Here is a 23,710-nt window from a genome sequence, read left to right on the forward strand (position 1 = left end):
TGGACACAACATGCCTCTCAGCAAAAAGCTTGAAGTGTCTTCTTTCCAAAATGGGGTCATTTGTTGGGGTTCTGTGCTATCTTGACATTTCAGGGCCTCCGAAACTGTGATAGGTAGTGAGGAAGTGAAATCACCATTTTACGCCCTTAGAAAGCATGAAGGCGGTGATTTGTTTTCGGGGTCCTGTACATGGCTAGGCTCCAAAAAAGTCTCGCACATGTGGTATCCCCGTACTCAGGAGAAGCAGCAGAATGTATTTTTGGGTGTAATTTCACATATGCCCATGGCTTGTTTGACCAATAGATCATTTAGTGACAACTTTGTGCAAAAACAATGTGTAATTTTCCCAAAACTTGTGGCAAAATATAAAATATTCCATGGACTCAACATGCCTCTCTGCAAATATCTTGGGGTGTCTACTTTCCAAAAAAGGGGTCATTTTGGGGGGGGGTTGAACTGTCCTGGCATTTTATGCACAACATTTAGAAGCTTTTGTCACACATCAACCCACTCTTCTAACCACTTAGACAAAACCCTTTCTGACACTTTTTTTGTTTACATGAAAAAGTATTATTTTCCAAGAAAATTACTTTGAACCCCCAAACATTATATATTTTTTTAAAACAAAGGCCCTACAGATTAAAATGGTGGGTGTTGCAATTTTTTTTCACACAGTATTTGCGCAGCAATTTTTCAAACACAATTTTTTTCGGAAAAAACACATTTTTTTAAATTGTAATGCACTAAAACACACTATATTGCCCAAATGTTTGATGAAATAAAAAAGATGATCTTATGCCGAGTACATAACAAACACGACATGCTTTAAAATTGCACACAAACGCGCAGCGGCGACAAACTACATACATTGTTGAAAGCCTTTACAGGTTACCATTTTAGATTTACAGTGGAGGTCTGCTGCTAAAATTACTGCCCTCGATCTGACCTTTGCGGTGATGCTTCACATGCATGGTGCAATTGCTGTTTACATATGACACCAGACCGATGCTTGTGTTTGCCTTTGCACAGGAGGACGGGTGCTTTTTTTTTCTCCTTTTTTTTTTTTAAATTTATTTTGCTTTTATATTATATTTTTGAAACTGTTCCTTTCATTTTTTTTTTTTAATCATTTTTACTATCTCAGGGAATGTAAATATCCCCTATGATAGCAATAGGCAGTGACAGGTACTCTTTTTTTTGATTGGGGTCTATTAGACCCTAGATCTCTCCTCTGCCCTCAAAGCATCTGACCACACCAAGATTGGTGTGATAAAATGCTTTGCCAATTTCCCAATGGTGCTGTTTATATCTGGCGAAACCTAAGTCATGAAATGCTCGTAGCTTCCAGATTCTTGGGCCATAGAGATGATTAGAGTCATTCTGGTCTCTGATCAGCTCTATGGTCAGCTGGCGGAACCACCGGCTGCATTCTCGGGTTGGGGGGGGGGGGGACGTTCCCTCCCACTGCTTATAAAAGCAGTCTAGAGGCTAATTGGCCACTAGGATTGCTTTTACATGAAAGCCGACCGCTGGCTGAAAAGAATGATACCAAGATAATACCTAAACCTGCAGGCATCATTCTGGTATAACCACTCAAAGTCCAGCAACATACCAGTACGTTGCTGGTCCTTGTTGGGCATACATTGTAATGTTCTTTTTTTCATGCAGCCTGTGGGCTGAAGGAAAAAAGCGATCGATCGGTGGGTATGCCCACCATTAGAATACCGCCCTTCATCCACCCACTTCTAATGATGGGCATACATGCACCATTTTTTTTTTTGTTAACTGTGGTGGTGAAATCACCTCCAACAGCCCTGGAGTCACGGCTTTATGTATCGTGGGAGCAAACGCTGTTGCTGTCAGAATAAATAAACCCGTGCTGCAGCTGAATGGCGTAACTGCTAAGCAAATGATGGTTAACAATAAAACAAACATTACAGTATAACATAACCATACCTGCAAAGCAAATACAATAAAGCATAGTTAAAAATAAAAGAGAGAGAGAGAACAATAGATATAGAACAGTAGAGAGAAGAAAAATACAACCACCACTATTTTTGGCTTTTTTATTTTATTTTTCACTTTTATAAAAACTTAAAACTGTAAACTGAATGTTGCAGATTAGGGTCTCTCAAAATGTGATGGGAATCACATCTTTTGAGACCCTGTGTACTTGTGCTTAGGACTGTGCGATGCTTTACCCTATGCTAATGCTCAACTAGTGTGTGGTAGCGTTTGAAACAGTCACTGATGCAGAGACCAGGTTGGTCAGGACAGGAGGGACAATAAAAGTGGGTGTCACGCCTAAATCCACGTTTTCTGCAGACACGACATCTTCTTTGGGGTGTTCTTTGGGTAGGGGTACCAGGTAGGATGTAAGGAAAATGCCTCTCATGCAGCCGGCTCACTGCATTTGCACTTGGAAGGTGGGCCAAAGCACAGTCTGGAAACAGAAGGGCTGTGACGATCTCTTCCTGGAATTTAAGGAAGGATCCTGTCCGTCCTGAAGCTTTGTATAGCACAAAAGCGTTCAGCAGAGCCAATTGAAATAAATATACAGACACTTTTTTTGTACCAGCATCTGGCCTTACGGGCAATTGGGTACGGCGCCAACAACTGGTCATTGAGGTCCACCCCTCCCATATTAAGGTTTTATTCCTGGACACAGGGGTTTCTCCACAACACCAGTCGCCATAGGAATTTGGACCGTCGTGCCTGCGTGAAGCAAGGACAGAGCGAAAACATTCCGTGAATCACTTCACTGCTAACAAATTATTTAACTTCAAGCAGGCTCTCTCCCCCCATCTAAGTTTTGATTCTACAAGCGCTGGCGGGGGCACGCTCCTGTAATTATTGTCCACGTACAGGTGGTACCCCTAAGGGTGACACCAAGTTCCAGCGCTCCCTATGTAGTCTGGGCAGTTCTCCAGCTATACGTGACTATCTTTTCCCTCGTAAACCATAAATCTATATGTATAGCCTGTTGCCCTGTCACAGAGCTTGTACATCTTGACCCCATATCTGGTACGCTTGCTGGGAAGATACTGTTTTGATAGACAAGCGGCCAGAAAACGTAATCAGGGACTCATCAACACAGACAACTTGATCGGGAGTAAACATGGCTGCAAACTGTTGGTTGAAGTGGTCTACGAGGGGCTGAATCTTGTAGAGCCGATCAAATCCAGGGTCACCCCGAGGACGTCAGAGTTCATTGTCGCTGAAGTGCATGAACCGCAAGATCTGCTCGTATCGTGTCTTTTTAGTTATGCCCATGAGGAGGGATAGGCCCATGAAGGTCTTAAATTCGGAAACCGTAATTGGTTTCCAATCTCTGGCAAGGGTCAGCGGGGGATTAGCGGCGATGAATTGACCAGCATACAAATTGCTTTGGTCCACAATAGATCTTATAGAGATCTTTGGTGAAAAGCGGCGAATAAAAATCAAGTGATATAAAATCAACTCCTGAATTCCGGGTTGGCCAGTAGATGGGGGAAGAACAGGTGCTGCAGAAGTGGTGGATTCCCAATTAGGATTGGCGAATGCAGCAGGAAGGGCACTATGAGCTTGACGGGCCTGTCTTTGTCTTGGTGGCAGCGGGACACTACTTGTGCTAGCCACCTCGCCAGCTTGAACTGCACTTGTGGGACTCTCCACGTCACCAAGTGTTACTGCAGTGCTGGATGTACGACCAGGATGTACTAGGCCCTGGTGCTTGCCAGTTCACCAGAAGGATGAGCGGCGCTAGTACTGGCTCTGCTCCATACGAGAGCCCTCAACGACAGAAGAAGAACTGGGTCTGGTACGCCTGACCTTGGCAAGGACCACAACTCCGTTGTCAAAGCTATCTGTCAGGGTGCTGCTGCTGTCTACAGGTTAGTTTTCTGAGCCTGAATTTGACAGATGAATGACTTCCTCTTAATTATCTGTCATGCTCAGAAACATGTAGGCCTCTTCACTAGTGTACCTTCGATTTGACATTTTGGTCTCTAAATTTACTAGTACAACTAGTGAAACTCACAAGAAAAAAAGCACCTGACTGTCAGCAAATGCTGCAAATGCTGCAAAAGCTGGAAAATAAAACTGTTGGCGTTCGTAGGGATCTGGCCTGACTCTGCGAACGCTGCAGATATGAGTTTTGTGTTTTTGGAAGTGACAGTGATAAATTGATGCTGCACTTGGATGGGCTGGGCAGAGGGGCTAAACGCAGGTGCTAGCAGGTATCTGGGCTGATCCCACTAACACTCCCTTTTTGGGAACCCTAAACTGCTGGGGACGCTAGTATAGATCTGATCAGATATCGATCTGTTCAGACACGATACTACTAAGGGAGGTGTATGGTACGTGCGTGGGTGTTAGAGCTACTGGCACTAATCTGACGCTGCCTGGAGCGACGCAGATCCTATCTGATGCTAAAACCTAACTTTGATCACCCGCTGGGCGATCGGCAGGTTAAACCTTTATTTAGGTAAAATACGGCGGGTGCCCTGACGCTATAAAAATAAACTGGTTAACCTGTGTCACCCGTGAGACTTATACAGTGATCACTGGTGACGAGGGGTGATCAAGGGGTAAAACCTTTATTGGGGGGTTAGGGGGGTCCCTAGACCTATCTGGGCCTAATACTAATTACCCTAACGCTGAATTTTGTCAGTAATGACACCAGTACAGCGATCAAAAAAAAAATCTGAATGCTGCACTGGGTGACACAGTGACAGGGGGTGAAGGGGTTATCTGGGGGGGTGGCGGCAAGTGTACCTACGTGGACTGGTGTCAGTGTACTTACTATGGGATGTTCTCTCTTCTCGGTCTGGAACGGAAAAGACCAACGCGAGGAGAGAGATCACTTCCCCTGTCAGTGTTTACACTTACCCAGACGGGAAGGATCTCATTCGCCAGGTCCGATCACCAGGTCCAGGCCAGATTTCATTGGCCTGGAGATTGATCGGATCGGCTGGCAAGCAAAACCTAGCAGCCGTTGAAGCTTCATGTTTGGTGGCTCTCAGAATCGCCAGGGCTAAGAAACCTCACACCATTGCTGAGAATTTGTTGTTGCCAGCGATCAAAGACATTGTTCGAGTTATGATTGGAGCCAAATTTGTTACGAAATTGAGTGCAATTTCCTTATCTAACGACACTGTCAGCAGGAGAGTAGATGAAATGTCTGCTGATATTATTGATCAGTTCATTCAGGAAATTAAATCTGCTCCACTTGGAATATTTAGCATTCAGATTGATGAATCTACAAATTTTGCAAACTTCTAATTTACTGGTTTACGTGAGGTATATTTTATGATGGCGACTTTAAAGATGAGTTTCTTTTTTGCAAACCTCTTGAAACTACTGCACGTGATGTATTTGACACAGTTGGTTCATTTCTGGAAAAACACGAGATCTCTTGGGAAAGGGTTTGTGTTTGTGGTGTTTGCACAGATGGTGCTCCAGCTATGCTAGGATGTCAGTCTGGATTTTAACGTTTGGTATTGAATGAATCACCAAAATCCATTGCCACTCACTGTATGATTCATCGACAAATGTTAGCAACAAAGACGCTGTTACAAGAACTAATGAAAAGCATCATAAGTGCTGTCAATTTTGTAAGAGCGAGTGCTTTTAAACAGTCGACTCTTTTCGAAATTTTGTAATGAATTGGAAGCTTCCACTAATGTTCTGTTATTTCACACTGAAGTGAGATGGTTGTCAAGAGGAAAAGTTTTAAAACGCGTTTTTGATCTTCATAATGAACTAAAAACATTTTTTAATCGGAAAGCAAAACCGCAGTTTGAAGCACTTTTTTCCATGAAAATCAACTGCAGAAATTGGCTTACTTGGTTGACATATTTGCAATCTTGAACGAGTTAAATTTATCTCCAAGGACCTAATGCAACATGCCTCGATTTGTCTGAAAAGATCCGATTATACCAAATGAAATTTTGAACTTGGCAACAAAAATTGGATGAAAATAGAATTTACATGTTGCCCAACTTATCTACTTTGAGGAAAATGACATTGAACTTGACAAAGTGATTAAAACGATAAGTTCTATCAAAAAACACTTGCAAATGCTTGCGGACAAAATTTCATCCTACTTTCCAAATTTTCCTGACACCCCATTTGCACTTGCTAGAAGTCCATTCACAGTGGAAGATGTTCCTGAGAATGCACAAGAGGAGTTCATTGATCTCATTACCAGCAATGCAGCAAAGAAATGATTTCTCTTCCATGTCCGTTAATAAATTCTGGATCACGTGTTTGCAGTCATATCCTGTTCTGCCTGAGATTGTGTTGTGCCTTCTGTCATTTCCAACAACATATCCTTGTGAAACAGGCTTTTCAAGCTTGTTGGTTATCAAGTCTAAATACAGAAGTAGACTTGCTGCATAACATGATCTTCGTTGTGCTCTTGCAAAGACTGCCCTGAGAATTTCTGATCTGGTGAGAAAGAAGCAACCTCAGCGTTCGCACTGACACTTTAGTTTTTTGATGCATGGTTTCACAACAGTTTTGTAGCAATGTTGTTTACTGTTATTATATTAACTGTCTAAGATTGTTAGTTGTTACGCTTTTTTTTCACATTATACAATACAGTGAATACAGTTCAATACGCAGTGAATAAAAAATTAACGCAAGTTGTAAACATTTTATTCATTTTTAACTTGTATGTTCATTATAAATTATTTAGAACTATATATTAGATTGTTTTTGTGATTAATCACTACGTTTTAAGATGTTAAATTTGTAAGAATAAAAATACATCCTGCCTTTCAGATATGCTGCAAAATTACAGCAATGAAGGACCAACGAAAATAATTTTACTGTTAGGGGTCTCCACAACTTGGGAAACTTTATCAAGTGGCCACGGCACTAGAAAGGTTGAGAACCACTGCCTTAAAACCAAACTGGCAGCTACATAAGGTGGGGGGTCCTCCTCCTACAGAGTCTTCTGGCCAAATGAAGTAAATTTGGGCAGTACTCTTAAACATCTCCATCAAGCCAGTTTGATTTGCTACTTTAACTTCTATTTGTGTTTTAGTGCTGTGCATAATGAGATACCTTCAGTCCTAAGAGGGCAGCAAAGCGTAGTGGCGCCATTTAGTTTCAAATTGGAAGAGTGGAAACTCATCAGTCTGAGCACCACATTTGAGCACAGGGGATTTTCTATTGTTCCTTCATGATGGTAGTAGGGGACTCAAGTCTTGCCATGGCAATAAAGCACAGGATCAGTGGACCTGTATGATGGCCAAGGCTAGTGGGCTTACACCTAGGGAGTAGGTTGGGGTTTGGAGTCGTCCTCTCATATGGAAATAGTGTTCTGTCCTCCCCACTACCACATGCATTTGCATCAACCTCCCGCCTTAAAGCCCAGTGGGATTAGTGATTTATTGGGGTGCACTTGATGTTTATCAAAGTTCCATTTTAAATTTCAAAAATGTTTTCTTTCTCAGTGGGTTACCATTTATCCCATATCTCGATATCTTGCCACACTTCAACAGATCAGTGGATGGACCTGTCAGACTTCCAATTGTGGATAAATACAAAGTAAGCGGTTTTACTATTTTTCTAATGTTTTTAAGCCAAGTGATAGCTAGCATTACCACTAAGAAATATTTTTTGTGATCTAGCCATTTGTGTCTCATAACCAGGTCAGTAACATGTTTTTTTCCAGGGCACCAACAAGTATATTTTTTTCAGTTTTGGATAGAGTAGAAAAGGGTTAGAACCCCTGTCAGGGTTTGCTAGCCAAGGCTCTGTTAGAAACATTTTACCCTCACTTTCCTGCAAATGTCATTTACCAGACAGAAATTAGGGTAATAGCAACACAAACAAATGTTTTTCCCTTGAGTAAGGCATGTCAGATATTCCTTTCTGTCTGTATTCTGTTGCAGAGTTGCTCACTTCCTATATGGTGAATCAGTTGTCAAAAGCAGAGGAAGTGAGAGTAAATCTTTCTAATGGAGGCTAAAGCTGTATACCCAGTGTTGTGTGTGTTTGTTGTTTGTTTTTTTTTGTTTTTTGATTTTTTTTCATTCAGCTAGTGGGCCTTAGATTCCTGCATCCACACAAGCCATGTTGATGCAGGGATCCTCCCCTGTTATGCTGTTGTAGTCTGACAGCGAGGGGTCCCCCACCCTCGCGATCCGGATAACAGAAGCCAATCTAGAAGCTGGCCAGTTTCGGCCGAATCTGCCAAATTGCGATCTGTGTGTACCCAGCCTAATCAGTCCTACTCTATCCAAAACTAGAGAATCAATATTTTGGCTTGACATACACGTTGAACACATTGGTTGCTATTCTACCTCCAGATTACTGAGCAGACAGTGGTGTTTTAGCTTACTATAAAATTGATCACTCTCCACCTGTAAGAAAAGCTTCTGCTGTTACTGACAGCACTGGAAATTGCACTGTTCCCCTTCTCACTCTTTCTGTTGCACTTACATTAATGGTAGGTGCCTCTGTTGCATGATTCTCACACCTGTCACTCTTTTTTAGATATTGGAGCCTAAAGCTGGCCATACACTAAGCAGGTTTCATGGGTGGCCATGTCGTTCCCCTCCTGTCTAATCAGATGCCGCTGTTCATGTATTTTGACAGCTGTCGCACACAATATGCACGGGGGGTTTTGTCCATCCGCACTATTTAATCAAATTAAAAAACACTGAGCCACATTTTAGTGCTCTGTATGCTTTACTATGTATGCAGTCAACACTGTGACATTTTTTTCTGCTGCATGTAATTATTATGGTACTGATTCATCATACATGCTTGTCTGGCAGCCTCTCAGTGTAGATGATCTTTGACAGCAGAGCTGATCATGGTTTGGAAGCCATATTTATTCAGTGTCGTTTTATATCCAGTGTGTAACTGTTCCAAAAGTCATCACTACTGTAAATATAAGCACCCAATAATAGTGTTATCTTAACCATGAGGTTCTTAAGACGTATGTCGTTGTTTCAATAAAGGCCATTTCTTGTCATTTTAATTACAATTTGTCATTTTTTTTTCTTGTATTGCTTCTTTAGGATATGGGCACAGTAGTTCTAGGAAAATTAGAATCTGGATCAATATGCAAAGGACAGCAGCTAGTCATGATGCCAAACAAGGTATTGTCGCTTTTTATATTCACAATTATAACCAGTAAATGTTTTGTTGCCCTTTGCCAGCTTAAGATTTGTAGTGTTCCTCCCACTGACCCCTACACATACTACTGAGCCCTGTATTAACATATGGGTCATCTAATCACAAATGCAAGGGAAAACGTGGGTATCCGGCACATTTGTTGGTTAAGAGTCTATGGCCTCATTCACACGAGGCGGACTCCGTTTCCACGGAGCCCTGCCTCGGTCCGCCGGCTCAGCGGGAGATCAGTCCGTTGATCTCCGCTGAGCCGGCGGATGACAGGTCCCTCTCTGCTCACTGAGCAGGGAGGGGCTTGTCAGGCGCCACTGCTGCCTATGGAGGGATCGGATGAAAACGGACAGCATGTCCGTTTTCGTCAGATCTCATCCGATCCGCCAGCGACGGATCTGGACGTAGGGCCATCCGTCTGCTTTTAGCGGATCGGACGGGGTCGGATGTCAGCGGACATGTCTCCGCTGACATCCATCGCTCCATAGGCTAACATGGAGCACCCGTTCAGGTCCGCCGTCAAAACTGACAGGCGGACCTGAACGGTCCGATCGTGTGAAAGGGGCCTAAGGGAGATGTAATTCTGCAGCAGAATGCCAGACCAGGTAAAAAATTACATTCAGTGTATTTTTCAGTAACAGGGTAGCTCTAAATTATTTAACATTTTCTCTCTGCCTTCTCTCTTAATCAGACTAATTTGCCAGAATTCACTGGATCATTCTTACCCACCAAATCTCCTGGCACTGATCTTATGGCAGTTGAATTGCAGAACATGTGGAGACTGCTTGCTTGCCAAATTGCCGTCAAAATTCATCAGACTCCACAGGTTACAGCAGTTATGTCAACATTTAAAATACAATAACTGTAATCTGGGGATTTAGAGACATTTCTCTGCACATATTAAAATCCTTTCAAAAGTACCTGCCCTCAGTTTAAATAAAGTCACACTTTTACTGGGACAGGCTGAACAAATTATCCTAGTAGGTTATACAAATTATCCAGAATTGTATACCTGTTTAATCCCTTCTGTTTGCTTGTAGCTAAAATTGTTCAAACTGATCATTTCCCTCTTACATTTGATTGTTTGGAAATCTCAGAACCAAATCTCAAGCAGCGTCTACAACAAGCATGGCATACTTAAAATGACTAGCTTTTGCATAGTTATACCTGAGATGAGGGATCTAGAGCATATAATCTTCCCATGAAACCCTTGACACTAAATAATTTTTTTTAAATGTAGTATCACATGGGTACAAGGACTACCCAGGTAAACAGGAGCTTCACCGGATTTTCTTTAAGCTTTTGAAATAGAGGGAATAGCCTCTATCTACCAGGTTATTCTTGTGGCTCAAATGTCCTCCTCCGTTAGAATAACAGTTTTGACTTCTGGTTCCGGCGCCACATGAGGAGGTAGATATCTCCAGCTCCCGCAGCGTTCCTCACATGATCGGCTATTAAACCCGGCCACTGCTCTGGGGAGACCCCCCTCTATCCCTGCTACATTGTGGGCACACATGGATCGCTTTGTGGAGCGATCGTATGCCCGGGCAGTATCCTCCACGATACCCCCGCGGGAGAGACAGCGGCAGACACAGCCAAGATGGCGGCCGCTCCAGGCCTGCCAGAGCTGCTGCAGACGCAGCCACAGCCTCCCTCAGCTCCAGAACTGGCAGGTACGGATCCTGCCTCCCCTGCTGGCATCGCACAAGCAGTGGTAACACTGTTGGGCCCCACACTAACGGCCACTGTGGATGCAGCAGTTCACAGAGGACTGGAACAGCTCCACATAGAACTACAAGCGCAGGCACAGAGAATCACTCATGTGGAGGAGAGGATATCATCCTTGGAAGATGAATTCACAGCTTCCTCTGCCTCGATCGTGCGCATTACTGCCACAAACAGGGACATAAGGAATAAACTCGACGATTTGGAAAATCGTTCGAGAAGGAATAATTTGTGCATAATTGGATTGGCAGAATCGGTATCCGCTACCTAGCTTACGGATATCTGCGCAAAAACCATCCCCGAGCAACTGGGCCTCCACATACCCTGCACTATTGAACGTGCACACCGGTTCAATACTCAGAAACCCGTGCCAAACCTCGTCACATCATAGTCAAATACCTCAACTATGCTGACAAGAATGCCATAATGCAAAAATTTCGCCGCTCGCGCTCCTTAACTGGATGGCGCAAAATTGCTGCTCTTTGCGGATTATTCCATGAAGGTGATGAAACAACGTAAAGCGTTTTCGCCGATCTGCTCAACTCTACACAGCAACCAAATCCTGTTCTCCTTAGCTTACCCAGCTATCCTCCGCATCCAAACGCATGAAGAACACCTCACTTTAACTACACCTGATGAGGCAGAAAACTACATAAATGCCCGGGGCACCGAGATGGAACACAGCAACTCTGCAGAGGGCTCACCATTGACATTAATATCTTCTCCAACCGCACCGCCTAAACATCAACGCAGGCCGACCAAACCTCTATATAAACACAGCCGCTTTACCCACCAGGAGGGACCGCTCTGAGAATCGCTGAAGGACTTCTGAGACTCACCTTCACCAGTCGTGCTTGCACAGACGGGTAATATTACCCCCCCTTATTTCTCTCTTTTTTACTTTTATTTTTATTTTACTTCTTCATGACTGAACTTTCTGACGCAGTACTTGTGTCGGCCTGTTGCTCAACGTTTATTTGCTTCTTAGTTTGCTATTCCAGTTACCGATAAGGCCGCATGCTGTTTGTTTAGAGGGTCACTCTAGAGGCTCATGTAATAGTTGCAGCCAATGCCCCTCTGAAGATTAGGCCCATGAACTGAGCCCTCACTCATCAGAGCCTACCCCATTGTCCAGATGTGATATGCTCTTTCCCTGAACTTCTCCCCTCAGACTACCCTTCCCTGTTACCCACTACCCATCTCCCTCCTTCCCCCCCTCCCATCGTTCCCTTCCTTTCCTCCCTCCACTCCCCATAGCCCACACCTTGCCCCTACGTGAGGAGCTAGCGACCGGCGAGGGATATGATAGGTAATTTAACCTCATGTGGAAAAAAGTGGAGTCCATCATGTGTATTTTGTTTTTATTTAACCGAAAATCTGCTTTATTACTGTTCTTTCTTTATTGTTTAGAAGATTTAAAATTTCATGTTTACCCGTTTTGTACCTACGCTCTCAGGAGACCTACAACACTTTGGTGACTCCAGGATGGTTGATACTGTACCCACAGAGGGGCTCCGTTGCAAACCTCTAACCCAATACATTGTTTATTTCCAGACATGTCATCTTCAACCGATAGGAGTCACCTAAAGTTTGTTTTGTGGAATGTTAAAGGGCTTCGCTCTCCAAATAAACGCATGTCAATCCTTAGACACTTGCGGCGTCTCCGGGCAGATGTGGCTCTGCTTCAGGAGACACACCTGTCCGCAGACGATTTAACACACCTTCGGAAACTGTGGGTGGGCTCTGTATATGGCTCACCGGCGGCAGGCCGTAAGGCGGGATTTGCTATATTTTTGCACAAAAACCTACGACATACTGTCAGGGCTGATTCGACAGGCCGCAAAATGACCCTACACATGACCTTGGGCAACAAAACAGTTGCTATCAACATTTATGCTCCTAACTCGCCTGACGCTTCCTTTTTTCAAGATATGGTGCAGTGGGTACTCACTGCTCCTGAGACGCTACACTTAGTGGGTGGAGACTTTAACTCTGTTATGTCCACACTGGCAGATCGCACGTGTGACCCACGTACCTATACCCCCCTACTCCAGGCTCTACTCTCCTAGCACAATCCATTGCTTCCATGCAGTTTGTAGGCATTTGGCATTTAATGCACCCTACGGATCGAGAATGTACCTTTTTTTTCGCCCCCACATAGCACTTTTTCTCGCATAGATTACTTTTTGCCTCCCCAGCTTTAATAAGTGCTCCAGATATAAATGACGCCAGAATTTCAGACCAACAGCCCTATTGCTGTACACATAACTCAGGCTAAACCTTCATCTCCCTCCCCCACATGGCGCTTCCCTTCGTACCTGGCGGATAGTGAAGACTTCCGACACGTACTATATGAAGCATGGGAAGAATACATTTCCATAAACGGAGCTCACATTTCTGACCCAAACCTCTTTTGGGAAGCCAGCAAAGCTTTCCTACAGGGGAAAATCATCTCATATACCGCCCAATTTAACTAACGGGCCAGACAACTATATAGGCAGGCCAGCGAAGCTTTACACTTGGCTCATGAGCGGCTAACACTAAACCGTACCTCTGATAACATACAAGAGTGGCGGCAGGCTAAATGTACTTTTGATCTTTGGGCAGAACAACATGAAGCGGCCAAACATCATACTCTACTCTTCATTTCCACAAGTTTGGTAACAAGGTGGGCAAGTTACTGGCTAAATTATGTTCAGGACCAAGACGTCCTACTCATATCTCTACCCTGAGAAATGCGGCTGGCTCCCTGGTTACCTCGCCTGCTGAAACTAGCAAATTACTTGCAGAGTACTACACAAATTTATATAGAGCTGACCCAACTGACCAACCTACGGCAGAAGCCCTGCTAGCCAAGATACGTCTGCCCAAACTTCAAAATACACAATTGGCGGCACTCAATGCTCCTATCACCACGGACGACATCCGGCTTACGATTAAATCCATGGCATCTGCCAAAGCCCCAGGCCCGGACGGTTACATGGCGGAATTTTTCAAATTAACAAGCGACTTTATCCCTGACACCCTGTAACATGTATACGCAGCCATGTGGGATGGGGGCCCCTATCTTCCCACAGGGACGCAGGCACACATCAAACTGATTTCCAAGAAAGGCAAAGATCCCCTATTACCAGGATCATACCGTCCAATTTCATTAATTAACGTTGGATGTAAAAATCCTGTCTAAAATAGTTGCATCATGCTTAGCTCTCCTACTTCCATCTTTTTTTTTTTTTAATTGGAAAAAGCAACTTTATTGAAAAGAAAAAATGCATGGTACATAACATAATGTAAGCCAACATGGCCAAAACGGTAATACATTCATGAGTACACAAAGTTATCCGTGTGGTATAGGGTGGAATATCCACCAGACATAGAGCCAGTATACAATAAAGAAAAATGGAAGAGAGGGGGAGGGAAGTGGGAGATGAACACATCAACATTTCAAGTACATGTTTCACCATCCTCCAACCATCTGTTCCAAACCTGCTCATACTTAAGCGGACATCCTCTATGTGCATAAATCAGCTTCTTATATGGGAGAGTGTCATTAATTTCTTTTTTCCAGCACTGAGTTGTGGGGGGGTAGGGCCTGCATCCAAGTACGCTATCACCCAAGAATAGCGTTTCGTGTAGAAAGGTACAAAGGGGTTTGTCTGGCAGCAGACCGAGCAGACACATCTTTGGGTCTAGGGTAGCGGGAGAGCCCATCTGATCGTGCAGGAAGCGTATTACTTGTATCCAGTATGCTTGGTTAACTGGGCAGGACCATATAAGGCGATAGAAGGAGCCTGGGGTGTGGTCACATAGACGGCATCCTGGATTATACGTGGGTTTGAAACGCGCTATCCGCTGGGGAGTCAGATATGTCCTGTGTATAATATACAGCTGCGTGAGGCGGTCCGACAGCTTGGGGGAGACGTTTTTCACATCTTCCAAGATTGCATCCCAATCCTCATCCTCAATTATTCCAACGTCCGCCTCCCATCAAGTCTTAGCCGTATAGGCCAAGGCTATGGTATTTGGAAGCCGGATGGCAGAGTAGAGGGTTGAGATTAGTTTAGCTGGCTCAGCATCTGTGATTGTGTCAACTATAGAGGGGACTGTCAGGGATGAGTTGGAGCCAGCAAACTGAGTTTGTATAGCTTGGCTGAGTTGTAAATACCTGAAAAGGAGGTGATTGGGAAGTGAGAATTCATCTTTTAGCCTTTGGAATGTTTTAAGTCCCGTAGTGGTCATGATCTGATGCATGTACAGGATCCCATTCTCCTACTTCCATCTTTACTACACCCAGCCCAATCCGGCTTTGTTTCCGGACGTTCAGCTACCCTGAACACTCGCAAGGTTTTAATGGCTTTAGAATACGCTAAAACCCACCCTGACCAATACGTCGCTATTATGTCTCTTGACGCTGAAAAAGCCTTTGATAACATTAGTTTTTCCTGGCTTTTCAGAGTAATGGAACAATTTGGCTTTTCTGGTCAAATTATGCGATTCTTATTACAAATGTATGCCTCCCTAACGGCGCGTCTGGTCACCCCTGACTTTGTATCCGACACAATCCACCTTAGCAATGGGAACGAGACAGGGATGCCCCTTGTCCCCGTTGCTATTCAACATTGCGATTGAACCCTTATCTAGAGTACTCAATTTGTCTAATGGGGATAGTGGCATCACTTTAGGTAACCAAATTCTCCGCTCCTCTTTGTTCGCGGACGTCAGTCTTATTCTCTACCGATCCCATATCAGACTTTGACAGACTCAAACAACTCTTTGCGGCCTTCTGACTTTGCTCTGGCTTCCACATAAATTTTGACAAAAGTGAAGTTTTGGCACTACACCCACGCCTATCTATTAAATGGAGACATTTATCTCCACTCGCCCTGGCAACTCAACATATCGCATACTTGGGTATTCGTATAGGTCGTGAGCCATCTTTATATTTACTCAACTATCCCCCCTTAACCAAAATTGTGAAGGAGTTGGAAGCTTGGGGGGCCCTCCCTCTCTCGCTTTTTGGGAGATGCCACCTTTTTAAAATGGTGTCATTTGCACACCCGCTTTATCCAATGCAGACCATACCTCTCTTATTGAGGCACTCTGATGTACAAAAAAATCCAGAGAGCGCTAACTGTTTTTATATGGTCTCGCAAGAAACCACACATTGCGCTACAAAAATTATGTCTCCCGAAGAGCGAGGTTGGGGCAGGACTACCCAATATACGTTTCTATAACCTAGCTTGTTTATTTAGACAGGGCCTAGATTGGTTGACTGGAAGGTCTAAATATTCCAACTCTGCACTTGAAGGTGCTATGGCTTCCCCATACGACCTTTCAGCCAACCTTCATTCTACTCCTAATACTTTGCCTCCCCACCTCAAGACAAGTGTACTTTTCAGAGATACAGTCATCACCTGGAGAGAGGTCAGAAAATTACTCGGACTGCCCTCTACCATCTCCCGCCACCTAAAGATCCAAGGAAACCCTATGTTCCTCCCATCCACTCTGCACAAAGCTTTTAGTCAATGGAAACTCTGGGGCCTTACGAGCATAACATCCATCTACCACGACAAACCAGGTGAATTTAAACCTTTTCAAACCTTGATGCAGGAATTCTCACTACCGCCAACACACATCTTTTTTTATCACCAACTCACCGATTATTTAAGGTCTTGCTATGGGCCTGAGTCCGATCCCTTTCAAATGTCCTTCATCGACACTGTACTTCAAAGCAATGATTATTCTATCTCCAATATCTACTCCTACCTCATCCAATACTAAACACGGAAATACTGCCTCAAACCACTCCAAAAATGGTCTCACATAATGGGTGACAACGATCTGCAGGAAAAATCCTTGAGGGATACAGGCATATCCGCAAACTTACGGCACCAGAAACATGGCGTGAGACGCAATTTAAAATCATTCACAGGGCCTACTTTCCGTTCCGCTTTAACAAAGCAGAACCAACTCAAGCGCAATGTCCCTGGTGTTCCATGCCTTGCCCCACACTGCTCCACCGACTTTGGGACTGCACGACTGTCACTAACTATTGCAACGCTGTGATAGCCTACATCAACAAAATCAATAAAACGCGGATACTGAAAGACTGTCTCTTATGCTTGTTCAGTATACCACCATCATCCTCCTCAGCGATGGACCTACGGAATATTCCACAATGGGCTCATCTATGTCTCTTAGTTGCCCGCAGGACTATTATGTCTCACTGGATCACATCAACACCACCTAATCTGCCGGCGGTTAAAAAAGCCATGACTTCACTCTTTTACTTGGAGAGATTAGACACCATAACATTGAACTTTCATTCTACTTCACGCTTTTTCAAGAGATGGAGAAGATATATGGAAACCACATTCACTCAACAAACAATGCAAGATATAATGCAACCATTCCGTTTTACAGATTGGTACCTAAAGAGACATCTTACCAATTCACTTGGCAACCTCAATATATCTCACGCTTGTGACCCCTCTACTTTTAAGTCGCCGTAAGATAATCGCAAGCTTATGATGCTCTTTGACTTCCACTACTCTCTTTTATCCAACCTCAGTATTATCACTTAGTTTCACTGTTTTAACTAGACCAATCTATATGTTCACTAGCTAGTTATGTCCAAACGTTGCTTCCACTCCTGAAGGTACAAAGGTGTAAGGTACAGCCTCTCAGGCACTGTATTGCTTAATAACACTGCTACGATGGTAAATGTGAATTACTGACCCCCTTCCCTTACCCACCACCTGTATTTAGGTATAAAACTATCTTACTGATTAGAGAATTTACGTGTACATGCTTTACAGCTATTATTTACTCTGTTTTATACTACGGTATTTTGTAAAACTCCATAAATATTTTTCAAAAAAAGAACAGCTTTTCCGTCTAAAACTATGAAATCTTGTACTTGATGTATGATATTTTTTACTTTTAAATGTTCAATATATAAATCACTGTATAAACTTAGATGAATGTATCTTCCCAAGCATTTTTCCCCGGCTCTGGTTTTGCAGCTGTGCTGTGCGATATTAACAAAATACTGAACAGACAAGTTCAAAGAGTTGCTTTTGCATTTATTACATCTGTCACCTCTACCCAGTACCCAGCAATCACGGGAAATGTCTAAAAGATATGGGAAGTCTCCCAGAGAACCAGTACACCTCCAGCATTGCACAGTGTTTTGTGGAGCCTATAGGGAGTGTAGTAGGCTCTATAAGCAATTTTGAATTGGACAAGACGATCTCTCAAGACCAGCGTTAGAAAAAGGAGATCCCACATGTCGTCCCAGTTCTCGTGGTCAAACACAGTAATGTCCCGCAGCCACGGACACCTGAGTCCAGCCAAATCAGAGGAGGGCACATTAAAGAGGTGAGTATACAAATGGGAGGTGTGTTTTTCAGTGCAGTCAGCTTTAAGGATATGTTTCGTATCGGGCATCTGAACCGCTAGGTTCGTTTGTGGAAACTGACACTGGAAAGCATGAGAGAATTGCAAATATCTGGATTAATAAGCAGCAGGGACATTATAGTCTGAGGAAAGTTGGGCTAGAGGTCTTAACCACTTCAGCCCCGGAAGAATTTACCCCCTTCCTGACCAGAGCACTTTTTGCGATTCGGCACTGCGTTGCTTTAACTGACAATTGCGCGGTCATGCGATGTTGTACCCAAACAAAATTGACGTCCTTTTTTCCCCACAAATAGAGCTTTCTTTTGGTGGTATTTGATCGCCTCTGGTTTTTATTTTTTGCGCTATAAACAAAACAAGAGCGACAATTTTGAAAAAAACGCATTATTTTTTACTTTTTTTGCTTAATAAATATCCCCCAAAAATATATAACATTTTTTTTTTTCCTCAGTTTAGGCCGATATGTATTCTTCTACATATTTTTGTTAAAAAAAAAGCCCAATAAGCGTATATTGGTTTGCGCAAAAGTTATAGCATCTACAAAATAGGGGATAGATTTATAGCATTTTTACTGCAAGCTTTGGGTAACTCACAACCCTGATCCACTTGCCAGGCCCTAAGTGTATAGCACATAGAGGGAGTTGAGGAGTAAGGGGCTTTGGGGCCTATTAATAACAAAACCTGGTGGGCCTCTAGGGAGTGCACCACTGCAGTTTTCCAAGATCGTAGAAGGGTTAGCTAGATCTGGGTTTAACTACCATGCTGCCATGTCTATTTGGAAGCCAGAAACTGACAATCGGGGAGGGCCAGGCCCCCCATGAGAAATGGGGTGCATTAAAGTGGTTCATTTATGAGCAGACCGGGGACCCCGTTAAAGAGTTGTTGTATAGGGACCCTGAATTAGGGGCACAAGTACCCCCTGATACAACGGAACTTTAAGGGCGAACAACATGTATCGATATAAAATATCATTTATTAGAAAGATTAAAACGACATATATAAAAGGTATAACAGTAACTCATACAACACTCTTGGTGCTGATACAAAATGCATTTTCATCGTATTTATATTATTTAACATAATTCAAAGATGAACATAGTATTCCTCCAGTTAGCCTGACATGTTTCGGCAACGATTCCCTTCTTCAGAGGTGTCTAAAGGAGATAATGTAGTATATTCTGAAAGAGAGAATTGTTTTTTAAACAAATGCACTTTTCAAAAGCAAGAGATACCCTCATGAAGCATGAGCATTGCTGACATACGTACCAATTCCCTAGATGTGAAAAAATATATTTGATTTTTGTGTAAAAAAAGGTTTTAAAAGACCTGATTTTGTCATCAATGGTCCATCAAAATTGGTAAACCCTGTCTCTGCTTGCAAATAACCCACACAAGGGTCCCCACCGAACGGCCAACTCGCACAGCTACAAGTAAACCCTATGGAATGATAGTGTTTTGATAAGAAAATTAAAAATTATGTTGATTAAATTATTTGAAAAGGTAAAATTAAAAGATATAGTAAATTATATTTATTTTATATTGCGATTGAAAGATCATTTATCCTGACAATTCTATTTAATGTTGAAATGAATGTATAGGATTCTTATGGTATGAAGTAAATTAAAGATCAGAAATAAAGCTTTTACCTGTGAAATTAAGTGTGTGACCGATCGTTGCTAGTCTTGGTTGTTCTGGGATTTTTGGAAAACTGCACCAGGTGTAGGCTTAAATAGCCGCCGGCGCATGTGCAGTGCTGAACAACCAGATGGTGTCAGCAAGAAATGTTAGTGTCGTCGTCGCATATAATAGCGCGGTGACGTCATCGCACAGCGACTTGGAGCAGAGAACGGAGCGGACTCCTAGTGGACGAAGCCATCAATTGGCCGTTTCCATGACAATTAAGGAAAACAAATGGAAGGGGCAAAAAAAAGGAAAAAACCAAACATGGCAAAAGGCCATAAACACCGGGGGGGGGGAAGCTATGAGAAGGTACATATGAGGGACCCCCAGGGCAAGAAATGCACAGCACCGCCTCACTGCAGATATAGCCGTGAGGAAGCGTCATGCCGATCGAGCCCTCCTGCGAATTCTATACATTAATTTCAACATTCAATAGAATTGTCATGATAAATGATCTTTCAATCGCAATATAAAATAAATATAATTTACTATATCTTTTAATTTTACCTTTTCAAATAATTTAATCAACATAATTTTTAATTTTCTTATCAAAACACTTTATCATTCCGTAGGGTTTACTTGTAGCTGTGTGAGTTGGCCGTTCGGTCGGGACCCGTGTGTGGGTTGTTTTCAAGCAGAGAAGGAGTTTACCAATTTTGATGGACCATTGATGACAAAATCAGGTCTTTTAAAACCTTTTTTCCACAAAAATCAAATATATTTTTTCACATCTTGGGAATTGGTACGTATGTTGGCAATGCTCATGCTTCATGAGGGTATCTCTTGCTTTTGAAAAGTGCATTTGTTTAAAAAACAATTCTCTCTTTCAGAATATACTACATTATCTCCTATAGACGCCTCTGAAGAAGGGAATCGTTCCCGAAACATGTCAGGCTAACTGGAGGAATACTATGTTCATCTTTGAATTATGTGAAATAATATAAATACGATGGAAATGCATTCTGTATCATGCACCAAGAGTGTTGTACTGTTATACTGTTATACCTTTTATATATGTCGTTTTAATCTTACTAATAAATATTTTGTATCGATACATGTTGTTCGCCCTTAAAGTCCCATTGTACCGGGGGGGGGGGGTCCCTATACAGTTATTACTGGAATGTAGGCAACACCTCTGTGTGAATAATATTTCTCTCTGTGGTTCACTTCATATACATTAAAAAAAGAGGAAAACAATTGATGTAGTCAAGCAAAGAGACTTGGGGATCCACTGTGGAGAATTGCGATACAAATAATTGAACAAAAAATTGAGAATTTTCATTTTGATCAAATTGATTCATCCCACTAGGGACAGTGGGAGATTCTTCCATGATTTCAGCAGTGTCCTAATGGATTGGAGTTCTGGGAGCAAATTAAGTGAAATACAATCACTGGCATTACACAAAACAATAATGCCCAAATACTTACTTGACCACCCACTGCAACTGCACAGTGGAAGGAGCACTGTTGCATGCGCCAGGGTCGATCGGGAACAGCATTGACTTGGTCCAGTTTACCCTGAGGCCCGTCAATAAGGAATATGAGTTTAACACTTGAAGAGCCCCTTGTAATTAAGGACCTACATCGTTGAGCAAGAGTAGGCGGTCATCTGATTACAAGGCCACCCTCTCCTCCAGCCAGCCAATCCGGAGACCCTTAATATGTGGACCCTGTTGGAATGTTGGGCATAGATATTGGTATGTAATCTTCGAAGATCAAGATCAGTAGATTTGAGGGCCACAAACCCAGTTTGGTCCAACTCAATTATAGAAGAGAGTAGGCGATTGAGCTTAAGGGTGAGAAGTTTGGATAGAATCTTGAGATCATTATTGAGCAGTGCAATTGGTCTATATGAAGGACATAGCATCGGGTCTTTTGGGTGGTTTGTATATCGGCACGTGTGAGTGGTTAATGCACTGCGTAGAGGAAGGCTAATATCGGGACGAGGAGTTCACCGTGAGTCTTGTAAAAATCCTATAGGCATGCCATCAGGGCCGTCCCAGGAGGGAAGGACTAAATGACTCCCGGTGGAAAGGCACATATTGACTTCAAAGAGCATCAAATATACCTCTATTTCTAGATGCTTATTTTCTGGTGAGTGTGTTATTCACTTAGCGATGGGATACACGTTGGAAGATTGGAGCTCTATATTTCTCCTACTGGCCAATAATGCAGAGATATTTTTTACTTCCACTAACACCTGGCAATTTTATAACTTTTTTTTGTTGACCACGGACAATGGGACGTTTATTACGCCTACTAACTAGTGACACTGGGCACTTTAGCACCGGTCAGGGGATTTTTTAATTTCACTTATTTCAATACTGGGGCTTTTTTGGTACTTCTATTGGCTACAGTCCAGACCCAGTCAGTCTGATGGACAAAAAGTTAGCCCTTTGTCTAAAAGGTTTCAGAACCTCTGCTCTAACCTTGGGCAACCTTACTGAGGCCTCTTGAAACATGGATGTATCATCTTATTGAAAATGCCCCTTTTTGTCGGTCGTTCGCTTATCAATTACTTTATTCAAGTTTAGCTGTTCATGAAAATGCTTTTCTGCACATTATGCGTAAAATATTGAAATATGATTATGGTTTCAGCTACTTGGGGTGAGTGTGTGTACACATTGTTTTCTTGATTTACGTAGTATTAGAACTGGGGGATCTTAACCCTTTCGTTGCCAGACACAGTTTTGCATTTTTGCATACATTTCAAAAATCATTTTAGGCCTAAAGATTACATAAACCCCCCCAAACATTATATTTCTTTTTCTAAGCTGACTAAGCAGTCACCTTTAAAAAAAATAAAATAATGGTTTTATTTATTTCACACAATATTGCTGCAAAGGTTAATTTTACACTAAAGTTAATTTTAGGGCATACAAATGCAATAAATGACCCATATTTTTGATAAATATAAAACACAAGGTTGTACGTAAAGTAAATAGATACCCAATCTTAAATTTGCATGCACCCGTGAAATGGCAACAAACTTCTGTACCTCGGTATTTTCCATAGGCAATGCTTTTAAAAGCCCCAGGTAGGCAATCGGTTTAGCATTACGGAGGAGGTATGGTGTTGAAAATATTGCTCCCACTGCAGCGTGTGGGGGGAAATATAACAAGTATTGCAATTGGCGGTTTAATTTATCTGTCCATGTGTATATATGGGGGGGGGCTTCAAAATATTGGGGGGGGGGTGTATTTTATGAGCTTGGATGTAGCTTTAATATTTTACCATTCAAACATTTATTTTACTTTCTTTCCATCACATAGAGGGAATGTTGCCGGGGGGGTGGAAGCAATCGAGCAGCAGTGCATCTGCCAGAATGCTTCCATCTGACAGGCAGTAGTCCAGATTTACACACATTCCCAGTGGCTGCAGTCACCAGGAATGTGTGTAAAACCCTTGCATTAAAGTGTTTGTAAAGTCTTCTTATTTTTATTGAGAAAAAAAACAAAAACAAACCTGTTATACTTGCCTGCTTGCTCTGTCCAATGGATTTTCACAGAAGCCCGGATCCTCCTCAGGTGGTGCTTCTGTGCTCCTGGCACCTGCCTCCTGTTGAGTGCCCCCACAGCAAGCAGCTTGCTATGGGGGCACCCGAGCCGAGTCACAGCTCCTTGTGTCCATTCAGACACGGAGCTGCGGCCCCTCTCTCGGCTGGCTGACTTTGACAGCAACAGGAACCAATGGTGCTGCTTCTCTGTCTCAGCCGATCAAGAGGGAGAGTCTCGGATGGCTGAGACACTCGTGGACAGGGATGGTG

The 23,710-nt window shown here is 42.9% G+C and overlaps 1 protein-coding gene across 4 annotated transcripts in view; it reads left to right on the forward strand.

Annotated features, from left to right (window-relative positions):
- Positions 1–23,710, forward strand: part of GSPT1 (G1 to S phase transition 1) — a 455,031-nt gene that overhangs the window by 374,027 nt on the left and 57,294 nt on the right. For all 4 annotated transcript variants that reach the window (XM_073591175.1, XM_073591172.1, XM_073591173.1 and 1 more), the window contains 2 exons: positions 7,443–7,536; positions 9,018–9,098. In XM_073591175.1, the coding sequence (XP_073447276.1) occupies positions 7,443–7,536; positions 9,018–9,098 (175 nt within the window). The remainder of the gene's footprint in view (positions 1–7,442; positions 7,537–9,017; positions 9,099–23,710) is intronic.

Source organism: Aquarana catesbeiana, linkage group LG06 (genome assembly GCF_042186555.1).
Source record: "Aquarana catesbeiana isolate 2022-GZ linkage group LG06, ASM4218655v1, whole genome shotgun sequence".
NCBI lineage: Eukaryota > Metazoa > Chordata > Amphibia > Anura > Ranidae > Aquarana > Aquarana catesbeiana.